Below are 13,645 nucleotides of genomic sequence, written 5' to 3' on the forward strand. Positions count from 1 at the left end.
ACACCAAGCATGGCACCGCTCCGCTGAGTACAACAGACACGTGTGCTGCCAGCACATCTGCCCAGAGCCAGGCCCGTGGGCAGCTGCAGCATACCGAATGCAATCACAGGGAGGCCAGAGGACAAAGGCACAGCAGGACGGTCCCTAGGGTCACTTGGTCCAGAGATTCTCAGGATGCCACTAATCCCCCAGACTGGGCAGCTGGCCACAGCTACTCCATATCCCACACACAGAGAAACACAAGCTCAAGAAGCCTCACTCTACCTCCAGCATTTGGCATGCAAGCCCAGCCCACTCTGCCTGGCACCTGCTTCCTGCAGATCCCCACCGTGAGCACACTCACCCAGTGCTGCCTTCCGATGGAGACGAGCAGCTACTTGCCGTGGTGTTCGAAAGGAATGCTATTCTGAGGTAGGGGAAAAGACAGCTGTTGGTAAGTGTCCTGCTGGCCAGACCAGCACATGAGATCCTGGTCCCCTGGCTGCTTATACTGAGCCTGAGTCCTGATGTGTCCCTGGCCTTGACCAGGTCAAGACACCCACACTTTGGGAACTCCAGCTAATGGCAAGTCTCTCCACACAGTATGCAGACTCATGCGACCAAAGTGACTCTCCTAAGCTCACGCTTCAGAGAGGCCGAGGCCCAGGCAGGCAGGGCTGAGGATGCCCTACCGGTCAGTCTCAGAACTAGCAGCAGGCAGGGGGACAGCGCCTCCCAGGAAACACTCATGGACACACCCCTTTCTAATGAGCATGCTGGGCTGATCGTATAATCTCATTTTGGGGCAGGTGTGGACTAAATCAAAAGCAGTAACTGGCATATTTTGAACTTTTCAACAAAGGAAAAACAAACAGAGATTTGCTGATCAGATGCCATGCAAAGCCTATGTTCTTTTGGCTAATGAGAGCAAGCTCACAGATACCAGGAAAAATGGGAACACGGTCTCCCCAGATGACTTGCCCGATGCAAGTGTCCTTCAGAGAAGGGCAGATGCTAAGAAGCAGATGCTTGCAGGTAATGCCTGAGTGAGGGTGAGGCTCTGACAAAAAGAGGAGGCGCCCCTATGACCTACCCTATGCTTTATTATCATCAGAGGTAGACTAGGGCAGCGGATGCTTGTTAAGACCGGCTTTAACTGGCTTGGCTGTAAGGACTTGTGGGTATCACGTTATACCTCATAGGATGCACCAGCTATTAGAAAGCCAGCAGCTGTAGTTAAAAGGAAGCTAAGCAAAAGATATGGGCTGCTGCAACAGGAGCCTGTACGCACGGTGCTCTCTAGTTCATCAAGTTAAGTAGACGCCATCACTCCTACCTGAACCCCAACTCTCTAGGGGACGTTAATACTGGCCTGCCAAGTCTAGAGTAACCCCAACTAGCCTTTAATTTCCAAGCCACCAGAGCAGATGCTTGGCTGAGGCTGCAAAGAGTGGACAGAGGGACGAGTCATTTGGAGAAGAGACCACAACACACATGGCACAAGCACGCTGAAGAGATGCTCTTAAGGCTCGGTGCCAGCAAAGCTGCCCTGGGCCCCCAAAGTGCAGCTGTGAAGACAAATGAACATTCTGGAGGCAATCAGACCATGGGCAATGCAATCTCCAGAAAGTCTGCAAGGTAGTCTGAGGAAAAGTTAAGGAACTCTAGGAAGTGAGCGTCCCAACCATGCTCACACCTGTTAACAGTTCTCCATGGAGACACAGGAGAGACCAGGCAACCAGAGACTGGTTCTGAGGCCCAAGGTCATCATGTGAAAGAAAGTGCTATTCTTTGTCACCGTAAGACCAAGGCAGCCACAGCCTTGGCAAGAAGACGCTTGGCTGTGCCTTGTGTTCTTGGCATCCACGGAGCCTCCTGACTCTTCCTTTTCCCTCCTGGATCCCAAACTACCAGATGCTTCATTTTCATACTCGACTAAAACAAAACAAAACAAATGCAGAAAAGCCTGCCCTTGCCATCCCTTCCTAAGTCTCTGCCAGCCCTGACATGAAAAATGTCCAATCCAGCCAGGGTTCCCCATCACAGGTTATAGGCAGGGCTGGACCACTTCCTATTGTGAGCACAATGATTTGTGTGGAAACAAACAAACAAACAACTGTTAAGTCTTCCACTTAGAGCATAGACACCAAGGAACTCAAACTCTTGATAATGTCAAAACTCCTCAAGGCCCCCACTCTACGTCAAACACTCTTCATACCTGTTGCCTCTACAGGAGAGAATTATCATAAACACCAGTCCTGGCTGGCAAATCAGAAATGCACAGGAACACATTCCCTCCACAGCACTGAGTTTACCAGGCTAGTCCTGGGTGTGGCCTGGGCCCCCGGGGCCCCTGGGTCTCCCACTGACTCGGCACATGCTCAGTCCTTCTCCACTCAGACACTGAGTCCCACAGAGAGCCACAGAGATGCTGCCATACAAAACAAGCTCCCGAAGGGCAGTGGCAGTGGCTGGTGAATGCCTGTTCATAGTCACCCTTGACCTACCTCCAAAAGCTGGGTAACGTTTAAAATTGACTTCAGAAGCAGCTAAGGTGAACAGGGGTTGCCCACTCTGCTGAGTGAAGCAGCTGATGCAAAGGAGCACAAGCTCTGAGGAGGGGGCTCACACGAGAGCGGGGCAGCTCTGAGGAGGGGGCTCACATGAGGGCAGGGGCAGCTCTGAGGAGGGGGCTCGCAGGAGGGCGGGGAAGCCCTGAGGAGGGGGCTCACATGAGGGCAGGAGCAGCTCTGAGGAGGGGGCTCGCACCAGGGCAGGGGCAGCTCTGAGGAGGGGGCTCACACAAGGGCAGGGGCAGCTCTGAGGAGGGGGCTCGCACAAGGGCAGGGGCAGCTCTGAGGAGGGAGCTCACACGAGGGCAGGGGCAGCTCTGAGGAGGGAGCTCACACGAGGGCAGGGGCAGCTCTGAGGAGGGGGCTCGCACGAGGGCAGGGGCAGCTCTGAGGAGGGGGCTCACACAAGGGCAGGGGCAGCTCTGAGGAGGGGCTCGCACGAGGGCAGGGGCAGCTCTGAGGAGGGGGCTCACACGAGGGCAGGGGCAGCTCTGAGGAGGGAGCTCACACGAGGGCAGGGGCAGCTCTGAGGAGGGGCTCGCACGAGGGCAGGGGCAGCTCTGAGGAGGGGGCTCACACGAGGGCAGGGGCAGCTCTGAGGAGGGAGCTCACACGAGGGCAGGGGCAGCTCTGAGGAGGGGGCTCGCACGAGGGCAGGGGCAGCTCAGAGGAGGGGCTCGCACAAGGGCAGGAGCAGCTCAGAGGAGGGGGCTCACACGAGGGCAGGGGCAGCTCTGAGGAGGCAGCCTGGGAACCAGTGCAAACTACTCTGCGATGGAAGATGACACCTTAAAGCCTGGCACCTCAAAGGATGCTACCACCAGGACCCCTCACAGGGACCCTTCTATTGTAGCCACTGCCTCCACTGGCTAAGGAGTTGTAAAAGCCGGGTGTGCCTACAGTAGACCTCTTCCCAGCAAATGGTAAGCAGGCATGTAGTGGCGGGGTAGGGATGTCCCTTTGAAACTGAGCAGCAGAAGAGAAAGTTTCACACACAGTTCGCAGCCCATTACAGTCCCAGGCAGGAAATAAACCCTTTAGAAACACAGCTAGTCGTGGGCTCCAACTGGGTAAACATCCACAAAACTAAACAAAAAATAAGGTGGGAAGGAAGGAAATACGCTCTTCACAAGCGTCACCCCACTGCTGACTTGAGCCTACAAGGCCAGGCCTTAAGGAAAGGCAAAGGAAAGAACCAGCGTCGGCAGAGTGACAAGGACATGCACCCCCACGCCTAGGTCTGGCCCACGTAGGCCTCGGTGCATTCCTACATGCATACCTGTGAGGTGGACATGCGAGAGGTATCTTGTCGGCCCGTGAGATCAGATGAGGAGACGTTGACTGGCGCCCCACGGTGCAGCCGCATACTCACTTTCCGTTCTCGCTCCATGCCAGAGACAGGCCTAGGCGAGGTGTTGGCTGGAGAAGATGAAGAGAAACCTGCATTATTACATACCCTTGGCTCTTTTTAACATCTCACTAGCTAGAATTGGAGAGCTGGCTCAGTGGTCACAAGCTCTTACAGAAGACCCAGCTTGGTGTCCAGCACCCACACAGTGGCTCACAACCATCCTAACGCTGTCTCCTAACGATCATGGGCACTAGGTACACACGTAGTGCGGATGCATGCATGGCAGACATCCATAACACACACAGAGTCTGCAGGCACAGCCAGGCTAACGGCCCGCATGCTCTGACCCTGAACCTGTGAACGGGCTCAGAGCTGCACACAATCCTGAGACCCCTGCTGGTAGGGAACGCACTCCAAAGGTCCCAGCATTTAGCAATACACGTGTCAGCTCTGAGTGCTCAAAGGCATGTTGTTGTGATAGCTGTGCTCTTGAAAGGCTTGTTTTATGTTGTGGGCTGCCTACCCATGTCTGTGTGCCATGTGCCCCAGGGAGTCCAGAGGATGGTGTTGGCTCCCTGGAACTAGAGCTACAGACAGTGTAACCCTGACCTGTGAGTGCTAGGAAAGGAACCCAAGTCCTCTGGAAGAGCAGCTAGGGCTCCTAACCCTGAGCTGCCTCTCCAGCCCCATGAGAACAAAACGTCATAAAGCAAACAGCCAATACTAACAACAAGTTTCAGGGAACCAATCTTTAGACCGAATTTTATGATGAGCATTTCTACATTTCTTTCTTTCTTTCTTTCCTCTGAAGATCTCACTGTGTAGACCAGGCTGGCCCTAAATTCAGAGAGCCACCTTGCCCCTCTTCCCAAATCATGGGGTTCAAGGTGTATGTCACCATGCCATTTCTATCCCAGTCCTACCCAGAATGATGAGGACTGCCTCAAATAGGAACACAGCCCTCAACTGACTAGCTCGGAGTCCTTGTGGGGCCACACACTTGGGTGGTTAGCAAGTCATGCTCACCCGTGTGTGAGGTAGGGGTGAGGGGCGTTGGGGGAGCCACTTCCTGGGTTCCCCGCAGGCGGCCGGAAGCTGTAGAAGGGAGGCCACGAGTGGCCGGGTTCCGGGAGTGCCTTAATCGTTCCTCTCGGTCCCGGCGTTCCCGCTCGGCATCATCTGCAGCCCGGCTGGCACCCTGCGGAGCAGAGAGCAGAGTAAGTCCTCCTTCATTCCCTACCGTACTGAAGCCACACACACACCTGCCATTTTAATCCCTGTCTGCCAATGTCGGCATGCTAACGTGTTGAGGAAGGAGAAGGAAACCACTGGAGACAGGGAGGTGGCGCTCAACATGGGCTCGAACCCGTGACCCTAAGATTAAGGGCCTCAGTCTCCCGACTGAGCTAGGCAGGCACAGACTAGGAAGCAGGTGCCAGGCCGAGACTAGTACTAAAAGGTAACTCGCTGCCCACACAGCAGACCTTAGATTAGTATGAACGGGATAATTTTTTTTTTTTTAATTTTTTTTAATTTTTTGAGACAGGGTTTCTCTATGTAGCCTTGGCTGTCCTGGACTCGCTTTGTAGCCTAGGCTGGCCTCGAACTCACAGCGATCTACCTGCCTCTGCCTCCCGAGTGCTGGGATTAAAGGCGTGCGCCACCACGCCCGGCTGAACGGGATAATTTAAGTTATGAGCTTTTAAGTCCTTGAAAGCTGCTACTGCAAACTGTTTAGGATAATTAAGCCATATGTAATAGGGGTTTCTTTGGGGTGCTGCCTCTCAAATGTCACAGAGACTCAGCCATGGCAATGCCAGCCCTACTATGTACTGGCCAAGAGCAGGGGTGGGAGTCAGGTTCTAGTTAGCAGGAGTCTGCAGACACAGGCTACTTGCTTGTGCCTCCTGTTTCATTACAACTGGCTGTCTCTTCGACCTGGTAGAAGGACTAGGCCTTTCCTAGCAAGCTCACCCGCCAGGGTAGCCTCCTTCTGGTTGGTCTACACACACACACACACACACACACACAGGCAGCACGGGGCACAGGCAGGCACTTTAGTTCACAGTGGCCCCCAGGTGTTGGGGCACAGGGCATGCAGCTGACAATGTTATTCTTTCTTTTAGAGACAGGGTTTCTCTGTGTAGCCTTGGCTATCCTGGACTCACTCTGTAGACCAGGCTGGCCTTGAACTCACAGCGATCCGCCTGCCTCTGCTTCCCGAGTGTTGGGATTAAAGGCGTGCGCCACCACGCCCAGGAACAGAGTTCTTGATTTGTACCCTGAAGAAGCACCTGCTGCTGCTACTTCGAATAGATACATTATCCACAAAAATTCCAGTATCTACTTCAAATTACAAAAACTTTTTTTTTTTTTTTTTGTTTTTTTTTTTTTTTTTTTTTGAGACAGGGTTTCTCTGTGTAGCCTTGGCCATCCTGGACTCACTTTGTAGACCAGGCTGACCTCGAACTCACAGCGATCCGCCTGCCTCTGCCTCCCGAGTGCTGGGATTAAAGGCGTGCGCCACCACGCCCAGCTCTACAAAAACTTTCTTGAGACAAGGTCTTGCAAAAACCAAAAACAAACAAACAAAACAACAACAACAAAGAGACAGGGTCTTGCTCTGTAACTCAAGGCTGGCATCAAGCTAACAAGCAGCTTCCCACATGCTAGAATTAATTACAAAAGTGCACAACCATGGTTGGCTCAAAGAATGAATTTCTATTTTTATTTTATTTCGTCTATTTTATTGAGTCTCATTTGGTAGCCGTGGCTGGCTTGGACACTCACTATATAGAGCAGGTTGGTATCAAACTCACAGACACTTGTCTGCTTTTGCCTTTTAAATGCCAAAGTTAAACGTGTGAGCCACCATGCCCAGCTCAAGACTGAGTTTTCAATGAAAGCAGACACGAAAGTTTCACAAAGCCTTGAATTTTAGCAGCAATGTTGGAATGATCACAGGATCAAAATCAGACAAAATACAAGCCCTTTATCCCGGAGACTTTTTTGGGGGGGGGGGTGGGGGGGTGGGGTGGGGACAGGACGGTTGGTTGGTTTTTCAAGATGGGGTTTCTCTGTGTAGCCCTGGCTGTCCTTGAACTCAGAGATCCACCTGCCTCTGCCTCCTGAGTGCTGGGATTGAGGATGTACACCACCACTCTCAGTGGCTCTCCTGAGACCTATGACATGTATACTGGGTTAGAGATAGAAGTAAGGGTGGTCCCGGATGGCAGAGCGGGGCAGGGCTAAAGGAGACCACCAGGGAAGCTTCCTAGCAGCCTAGACTGTCATGCCATCCCATCACAGGTAGCTGAGGCTACAAAGCTCTTATCTTTGGTGACAGTAACTATAATAAAAGTCTAAGGTATCTGCAGTACCTGGAAATCAAAGCATGAAGGTGGCTGGAGGCCATGTGTTCAAGACCAGCTTCAGCAACAACAAACTTCCAAAGAGTAAAACTCCCAGGGCTGGAGTTGCTGCTCTTGCAGAGGGCCTAGGTCTAGTTTCCAGCATCGACAGAGGCTCACAATAGTGAGCTGACTCCAGTTTCAGGAGATCCGACCTCCTTTTCTGACGCTGAGAGCACCAAGCATGCACAAGGTGTACATATATATATATATGTATATATATATGCAAGCAGTTAAACACATACCCCTTAAAAAAACTAATTCTCAGGGTGGTGGTGGCACATGCCTTTAACCCCAGCACATGGGAGGCAGAGAGGCCAGCAGATCTTTATAAGTCCGAGGCCGGCCAGCTTGGTCTACAGAGTGAATTCCAGGGCAGCCAAGGCTACACAAAGAACCCCTGTCTCAAAAAACAAAACTATTAAAAATCTCTCAGAAGTAGCTTTACTCTCTAAAAATTAAGGAAAGAAAGGAGAGAAATAAAAAGGAAGGAAAGACAGCAGGCAAGCCTTCACCACAACAACTTACTGGGCTTTTTTTTTTTTTTTAAATATTTATTTATTATTATTATTGTTGTTGTTATGTATTGAGTGTTCTTCATGCATGTACACCTGCAGGCCAGAAGAGGGCATCAGATCACATTATAGATGGTTGTGAGCCACCATGTGGTTGCTGGGAATTGAACTCAGGACCTCTGGAAGAACTAGCGGCAGCACTCTTAACCACTGAGCCGTCTCTCCAGCCCCCTTACTGGGTTTCCTATTATGCATATCCATAAATGCCAGAGGTTTTTATAATTTAGTGTGTTTTGTCTGCACGTTAAGTAACTGCACAGTGCCCACAAAGGCCAGCAAAGGCTTACGGGGGAAACTGGATCCCCTTGTGGTCTTGAGAACTGGACCTGGGTCCTTAACCACTGTGCTGTCGCTCCAGCTCCAGATGCTATACAAGTTTTAGCCTTCCTTCTCAGCTCTCTGATCCCACAAGCCAAATGGCTTCTAGGCTCCAGTTCTACCAGGTAAGGGCTTTCACAATGCCACCACGTGCCCTGTAAACCTGAGCCTTGCAGACACACAGCTTTACACACAAAGCCAACCCAGCCGCCAGTGCCAGCCTCCTGAGGGCCAGGTGACTGCCATCCCACGCTCCAGCAATGCCACTTACAAATTTGAGCATGTTCCAGTCGAACACATAGTCGTAGGAGAAGCCCTGGCGATGGAACAGGTTTCTGAAGAGCTGTCTCAGGTAGGAGTAGTCAGGTTTGTCATCAAAACGTAAGGAACGGCAGAAATTCAGGTATGTGGCAAATTCAGCTAAAACAAAACAAAACAAAACAAAAAAACAAGAAACTCAAAGCTAGCCCGGAACTGCCAATTGTGACCCAGGTTGGTATCCATTCACCCAGTTCACCTCCCACAGTGAGTGCCATAGCAAAGATGAAATTTGAACGCTAGTCATATTTAAGAACTGAGGCCTTGGAAGACCGCTTGAAAATAAACAGAGTGTATGGTTCAATTGTGAGTGCCTGGTAGCTCTAGGAGCACGTGTGAGGCCTTGGCCTCCATATCCAGCACCCTCTACACACCCAAAAGGTCAACACTAAAGAGCAAAATCTAGTTATTGAGGGTATTGTTATCCAATTTTGGGCTGGCTAAGAAGTACCAGGATGCCCGCACTTTCACCCAACAGGGAAATAGCTCTGGGAGGTGGAAGAGGCGTAAAGGACGGTCAGTGTAAGTGTCTCCCAAGTCTGACAGCCCAGCCAGAGGCTCCCACACAAGTGTCTGCTTAGCAGCAGGGCAGGCAGCGGCCCATGCCCAGGGGTGAGGGACTCACAAGGATAGCCCTTGCACAGCACTTCGATGGGAGTGGACATCTTCTTCTCACTGATCCTCTCATACTTCTGCCTCTTGGTGGCGGCCTTCAGCCCCTGCCAGGGGAGAGAGCCCAGGTTGAAGTACATCAGCACGTACCCCAGAGACTCCAAGTCATCCCTTCGAGATTGTTCTGGAAAGAAAAGGGAACTACGTCAAGGATGGCGTGTGCGTGTGTGCGTGTGTGCGTGTTTATAAAAGCAACGCCTGGCAAACAAACAACAAAAAGGAAAAACTTCAAAAATAGCAGAGCCCTGAGAAACATCAACATCTCCGAGACCTGTGGGAGAAGCCAGCTCCTGCCTACCCCATTGCACCTGGCAACACAGACGTCAGCAGCTGCTCAACTCCACTTGTCTGCTACAACGCTGGCCGCTCTCTAAGCTAACGGACGGGCATGCTGAAGGCACACTAAGTCAAGCGACCGGTCTGTGCCAGGGCTCACCAATGCCAAGGTGTGTGTTGATGGAGGCGTAGCGTGCGGTGCCCGTGAGGTTCTTGTTCTCGCGGTAGGGGATGTGCTGGTGGGTGCGGGCGTCCCGGTACTTCTTGGCCAGCCCAAAGTCAATGATGTAAACCAGGTTGCCTTTCTTTCCCAGCCCCATGAGGAAGTTATCTGGCTTCACATCTCGGTGGATAAAATTCTTCGAATGAATGTACTCAATACGACTTATCTACAAACAGAGAAACAAGGTGAGATGGAATCCCACAGTGGTCCATGCTGCAAACGGAGGCTGCCTGGCAGTGAGGCTCACGCTGCACCCTCTGCTTTCTGCAGAGCACAATGGTTTCAGTTAGGGTGGTCTTCTGTCAAGGTGTCTTCAGCTCGCTGTGCCCACCACAGGCCCAGACATGTTCTGCCTTGGCTCCCACATGTGTAGACAGGCAGCAGGCTGAGGTAACAACCCACTGCCAGACAACGGTCCGCATAGCTGGACTCTGCCTGAGCCACAAACAATAATTTCCATGGACACCACCCAAGAGTTGCTACCAGTCAAATGTGGGCTCCCTGAGAGGATGGGGAAGCCCATTCAATATGGAACACCTGGGTTAGTCTCTAAGCCTATCCTTTCTGAGGCCAAGGTTAAACAAAGCCCCCGTTATCTCTATGCACAAATGAGTGTAGTAATAGACAAATGGCAACTTTTGCTTTTTAAAGATAAGGTCTCACTATGTAGGCCCTGCTGGCCTGGGATCTTGCTATGTAGACTAGGCTGGCCACGAGCTCACAAAGCTGTCTGTTCCTGACTCCCGAGTGCTAGGATTAAAAGCCACCAATGGCCAATGTAACCCAGTAATTTACTCTATCAAGCCAGCAGGCACATGCTAAGTGCTGTGCTGCCACACTGCCCAAGCACTTCAGGAAAAGGGTGCTTACCATTTGGTCAGCAAGCAACAGAACAGTTTTGAGACTAAACTTCCTTGAGCAGAAGTTGAAGAGGTCTTCCAGGCTGGGTCCCAGCAGCTCCATCACCATGACATTGTAGTCCCCCTCAGCCCCGCACCATCTGATGGTAGGGATGCCCACTGGAAGAGAAACCAAACAGCACTTCAGGCCAGGGTTGTTCCATCAGATCACCTCTACTGAACATAACACAGGCGTTTAGAGGATTAAGACTGTGGATGTGGGTGTTCGAGGGGTCAGATGACACTGGGGTGTACGCCCTCAAGTACGCCCACTCATGATTTAAGTCACACACAGTAACAGCTAGTGAGACAGACAGTTCCTTTCGTAACATCAGCATCCATGTGAGGTGAGACAGGTCCAGAGAAGCCCGCTGGAAGCCACAGCTTAACCAGTGAGACTAGAGCCTAATGCTGAGAAACAGAAAAGTACCTCCTTCTTCTGATACTGATGGATAAAAGCAAACGCAATGAAAACGACTTAGAGATTCACAGACTTTAAACACAGCAACTGGTAGAAGAGCCGGGTGTGGTAGTGCATGCCTTTAATCTCAGCACTCGGGAGGCAGAGGCAGGCAGATCACGGTGAGTTCGAGGCCAGCCTGGTCTACAAAGCAAGTCCAGGGCAGCCAAGGCCACACAGGAAACCCTGTCTCGAAAAGCCAAAAAATAGAAAAATACAAGAGGAAGAGGAGGAAGAGGAAGAGGGAGAAGAAAAGAGAATAAAGAGAACAGGACAAACCCAACAGAAAGGCGTGGTGATGCACTTCTGAGGCGGGGCTGCAGGATCCCGAGCTTCATGCCTTGGCCCATGTCTACAGGAAAACAGCAGCAACTGAAAACCCAGCAACCCACAACTGCAAATGAGGGAAGGGACCTACGGATGCCTTCAAGATGTTAGCTCTAGAGACACCAGTCCACACTAAGCAGACTCTACTTTTGAAAAATGGGTGAGAAACTACACATCTAATCTAAGAACATGTGACAGACACAGATGTGACACAGAGCACTTGCTCACGAACGCTGCCAGGAACAAGGGTGACCCGAGCAGCCGTGCTCAGGTCCAAGAGCAAGCAGAGGCTTCCCCAGACGCCCTGTGCTCCCGTCCGTCAGAGCACGGCGGCTAGTGAGCGCCACACACGCTGCTGGCTCTTCTCACAAACACCTAGCTGGGCTCCGTCAGGAGCCCATGGCCTCTCTCTCCTCCATGTGAAGCACTTAGAGGGGCTTATTATGAATTTAGATGTCTCCAGAGAGGCCCTACCATTTGGGAAAAAAATCATTATGCCAAAGTATTTTCCGCGTTAATTTGAGAACCCGTATGACAAACACCTAGCTGGGGGCTGCGGTCCAGGCCCAGGGTCTCCTCTAACAGCGTCTTCTACATCCCACCACTTACGTCACTCTGCTCTCCAGGCCATCGCCACTCACTCAGGCCTCCCTCGTGTGGCCAACCAGTGACCCACTATCTCTAACTGCCTCCCTGCCACGTGGACGGTGTGCGGGGGGTTTGACTGAAAATGGCCCCCATAGGCCCATAGCAAGTGTCACTATTAGGAGGAGTGGTCTTGTTGAAGAAGGTGTGGCTTTGTTATCTCAGATGATCAGTGTGTCTTCTTCTTCCCGATGTGTGCTGATCCCAGATGTACAGCTCTCAAGCTACCTCTGCAGCACCATGTCTGCCCGGGTGCAGCTTTGTTACCGGGGGCTCTAAGCAGGCCCCAATTAAACACTTTCCTTTATAAGAGTTGCCGCAGCCGGGCAATGGTGGTGCACACCTTTAATCCCAGTACTCAGGAGGCAGGTGGATCTCTGTGACTTCGAGGCCAGCCTGGTCTACAAATCAAGTCCAGGACAGCCAAGGCTACACAGAGAGACCCTGTCTCGAAAAGCAAAACAAAACCATTCAACAACAAAAAGAGTTGCCATGGCCAAGGCGTCTCTTCACAGCAACAGAAGCCCTAACTAAAACAGTTCAGGTTTGCGTACTTGCTGTACTGGCACTGAAGCACACTCTCACTATGTATGTCCGTGGAACCCTGTTCTACCCCTGAATACATGCCTAGAAACACATGTGTTGTGGTATTAAGGTACAAACTACTCAACATTACAGGACACATGATGAGATAACCCCAAGGCGTTCTGGATGGGAAAGCCAGCCGACCCTCACAGCAACAATGACCCCGGCCTGTTCCTGGGCACCTGCCATGCTCAGCGCTGCCGACTTCCTGTGTGTATCTAGCATGAGGCATCAAGCTCTGACCATACAATGTGTCTTTTATGAACATAACAACCACATTCGTTTCTCTTTTCTGAAATACTCAATTTTTTCTATGAGGATATAATTTTCCTATGTATTGCAGATTCAAAAAGGGTAATTTCGTGATTTTATGTGAGGCAAGCATCTTCTCATGGTAAGTAATGCTTTCATTATTTTTTCCCTTGAATTAATGTCTCACTACTTCTGGGCTGGAGTTACAGGTTCTTCTGCCAACTCTCAAGGGCGAGGACCGTAAGACATGTCACCATGCCCGTGCAGCTTGCTATCAGTATTTTTCTCTGTGAAGCTGTTCCTGACACTAGATCCTATTATTACCTTGTAAAAGTGGCAAAGTACAACACTACATGTTTAGACCCTGTCTTAACAGTAACCAAAAGAGTTTTAAGTACAGAAGTCACCTTTGCTTCTAGTGGAGATGAAATTAAGGGACTCAATTCACCCCTGTACAACAAAGAAGCAAGGTAAGACACGAACCCCAGGAAGATGATGCTGATGCCGGAAAGACCCCACCACCACGCACCCAACTGTCACATAAAACCCAGACCAAACAGACCGATGTAATCTGACTTCAACTCAGAATCAGAGGAGGAAGAAAAGAAGAATATGCATGAGCCGGGCGTGGTGGTGCACGCCTTTAATCCCAGCACTCGGGAGGCAGAGGCAGGTGCATCTCTGTGAGTTCGAGGCCAGCCTGGTCTACAAAGTAAGCCCAGGACAGCCAAGGCTACACAGAGAAACCCTGTCTCAAAAAATAATGAATAAATAAATAATAA

General features: G+C 51.2%; 1 protein-coding gene across 3 annotated transcripts in view; it reads right to left on the reverse strand.

The window, feature by feature from the left end:
- Csnk1d (casein kinase 1 delta) overlaps positions 1–13,645 on the reverse strand; it is a 33,174-nt gene that overhangs the window by 5,365 nt on the left and 14,164 nt on the right. For 2 of the 3 annotated variants that reach the window (XM_051159252.1, XM_051159253.1), the window contains exons 3-8: positions 10,566–10,714; positions 9,633–9,861; positions 9,150–9,320; positions 8,478–8,626; positions 4,930–5,101; positions 3,832–3,971 (exon numbers count right to left, since the gene is read on the reverse strand). In XM_051159252.1, the coding sequence (XP_051015209.1) occupies positions 3,832–3,971; positions 4,930–5,101; positions 8,478–8,626; positions 9,150–9,320; positions 9,633–9,861; positions 10,566–10,714 (1,010 nt within the window). Of the gene's footprint in view, positions 1–343; positions 407–3,831; positions 3,972–4,929; positions 5,102–8,477; positions 8,627–9,149; positions 9,321–9,632; positions 9,862–10,565; positions 10,715–13,645 lie in introns of all 3 variants that reach the window. The other variant, XM_051159254.1, reaches the window with a different exon arrangement.

The sequence above is a fragment of the Acomys russatus genome, chromosome 16 (assembly GCF_903995435.1).
Source record: "Acomys russatus chromosome 16, mAcoRus1.1, whole genome shotgun sequence".
In the NCBI taxonomy this organism is placed as follows: domain Eukaryota; kingdom Metazoa; phylum Chordata; class Mammalia; order Rodentia; family Muridae; genus Acomys; species Acomys russatus.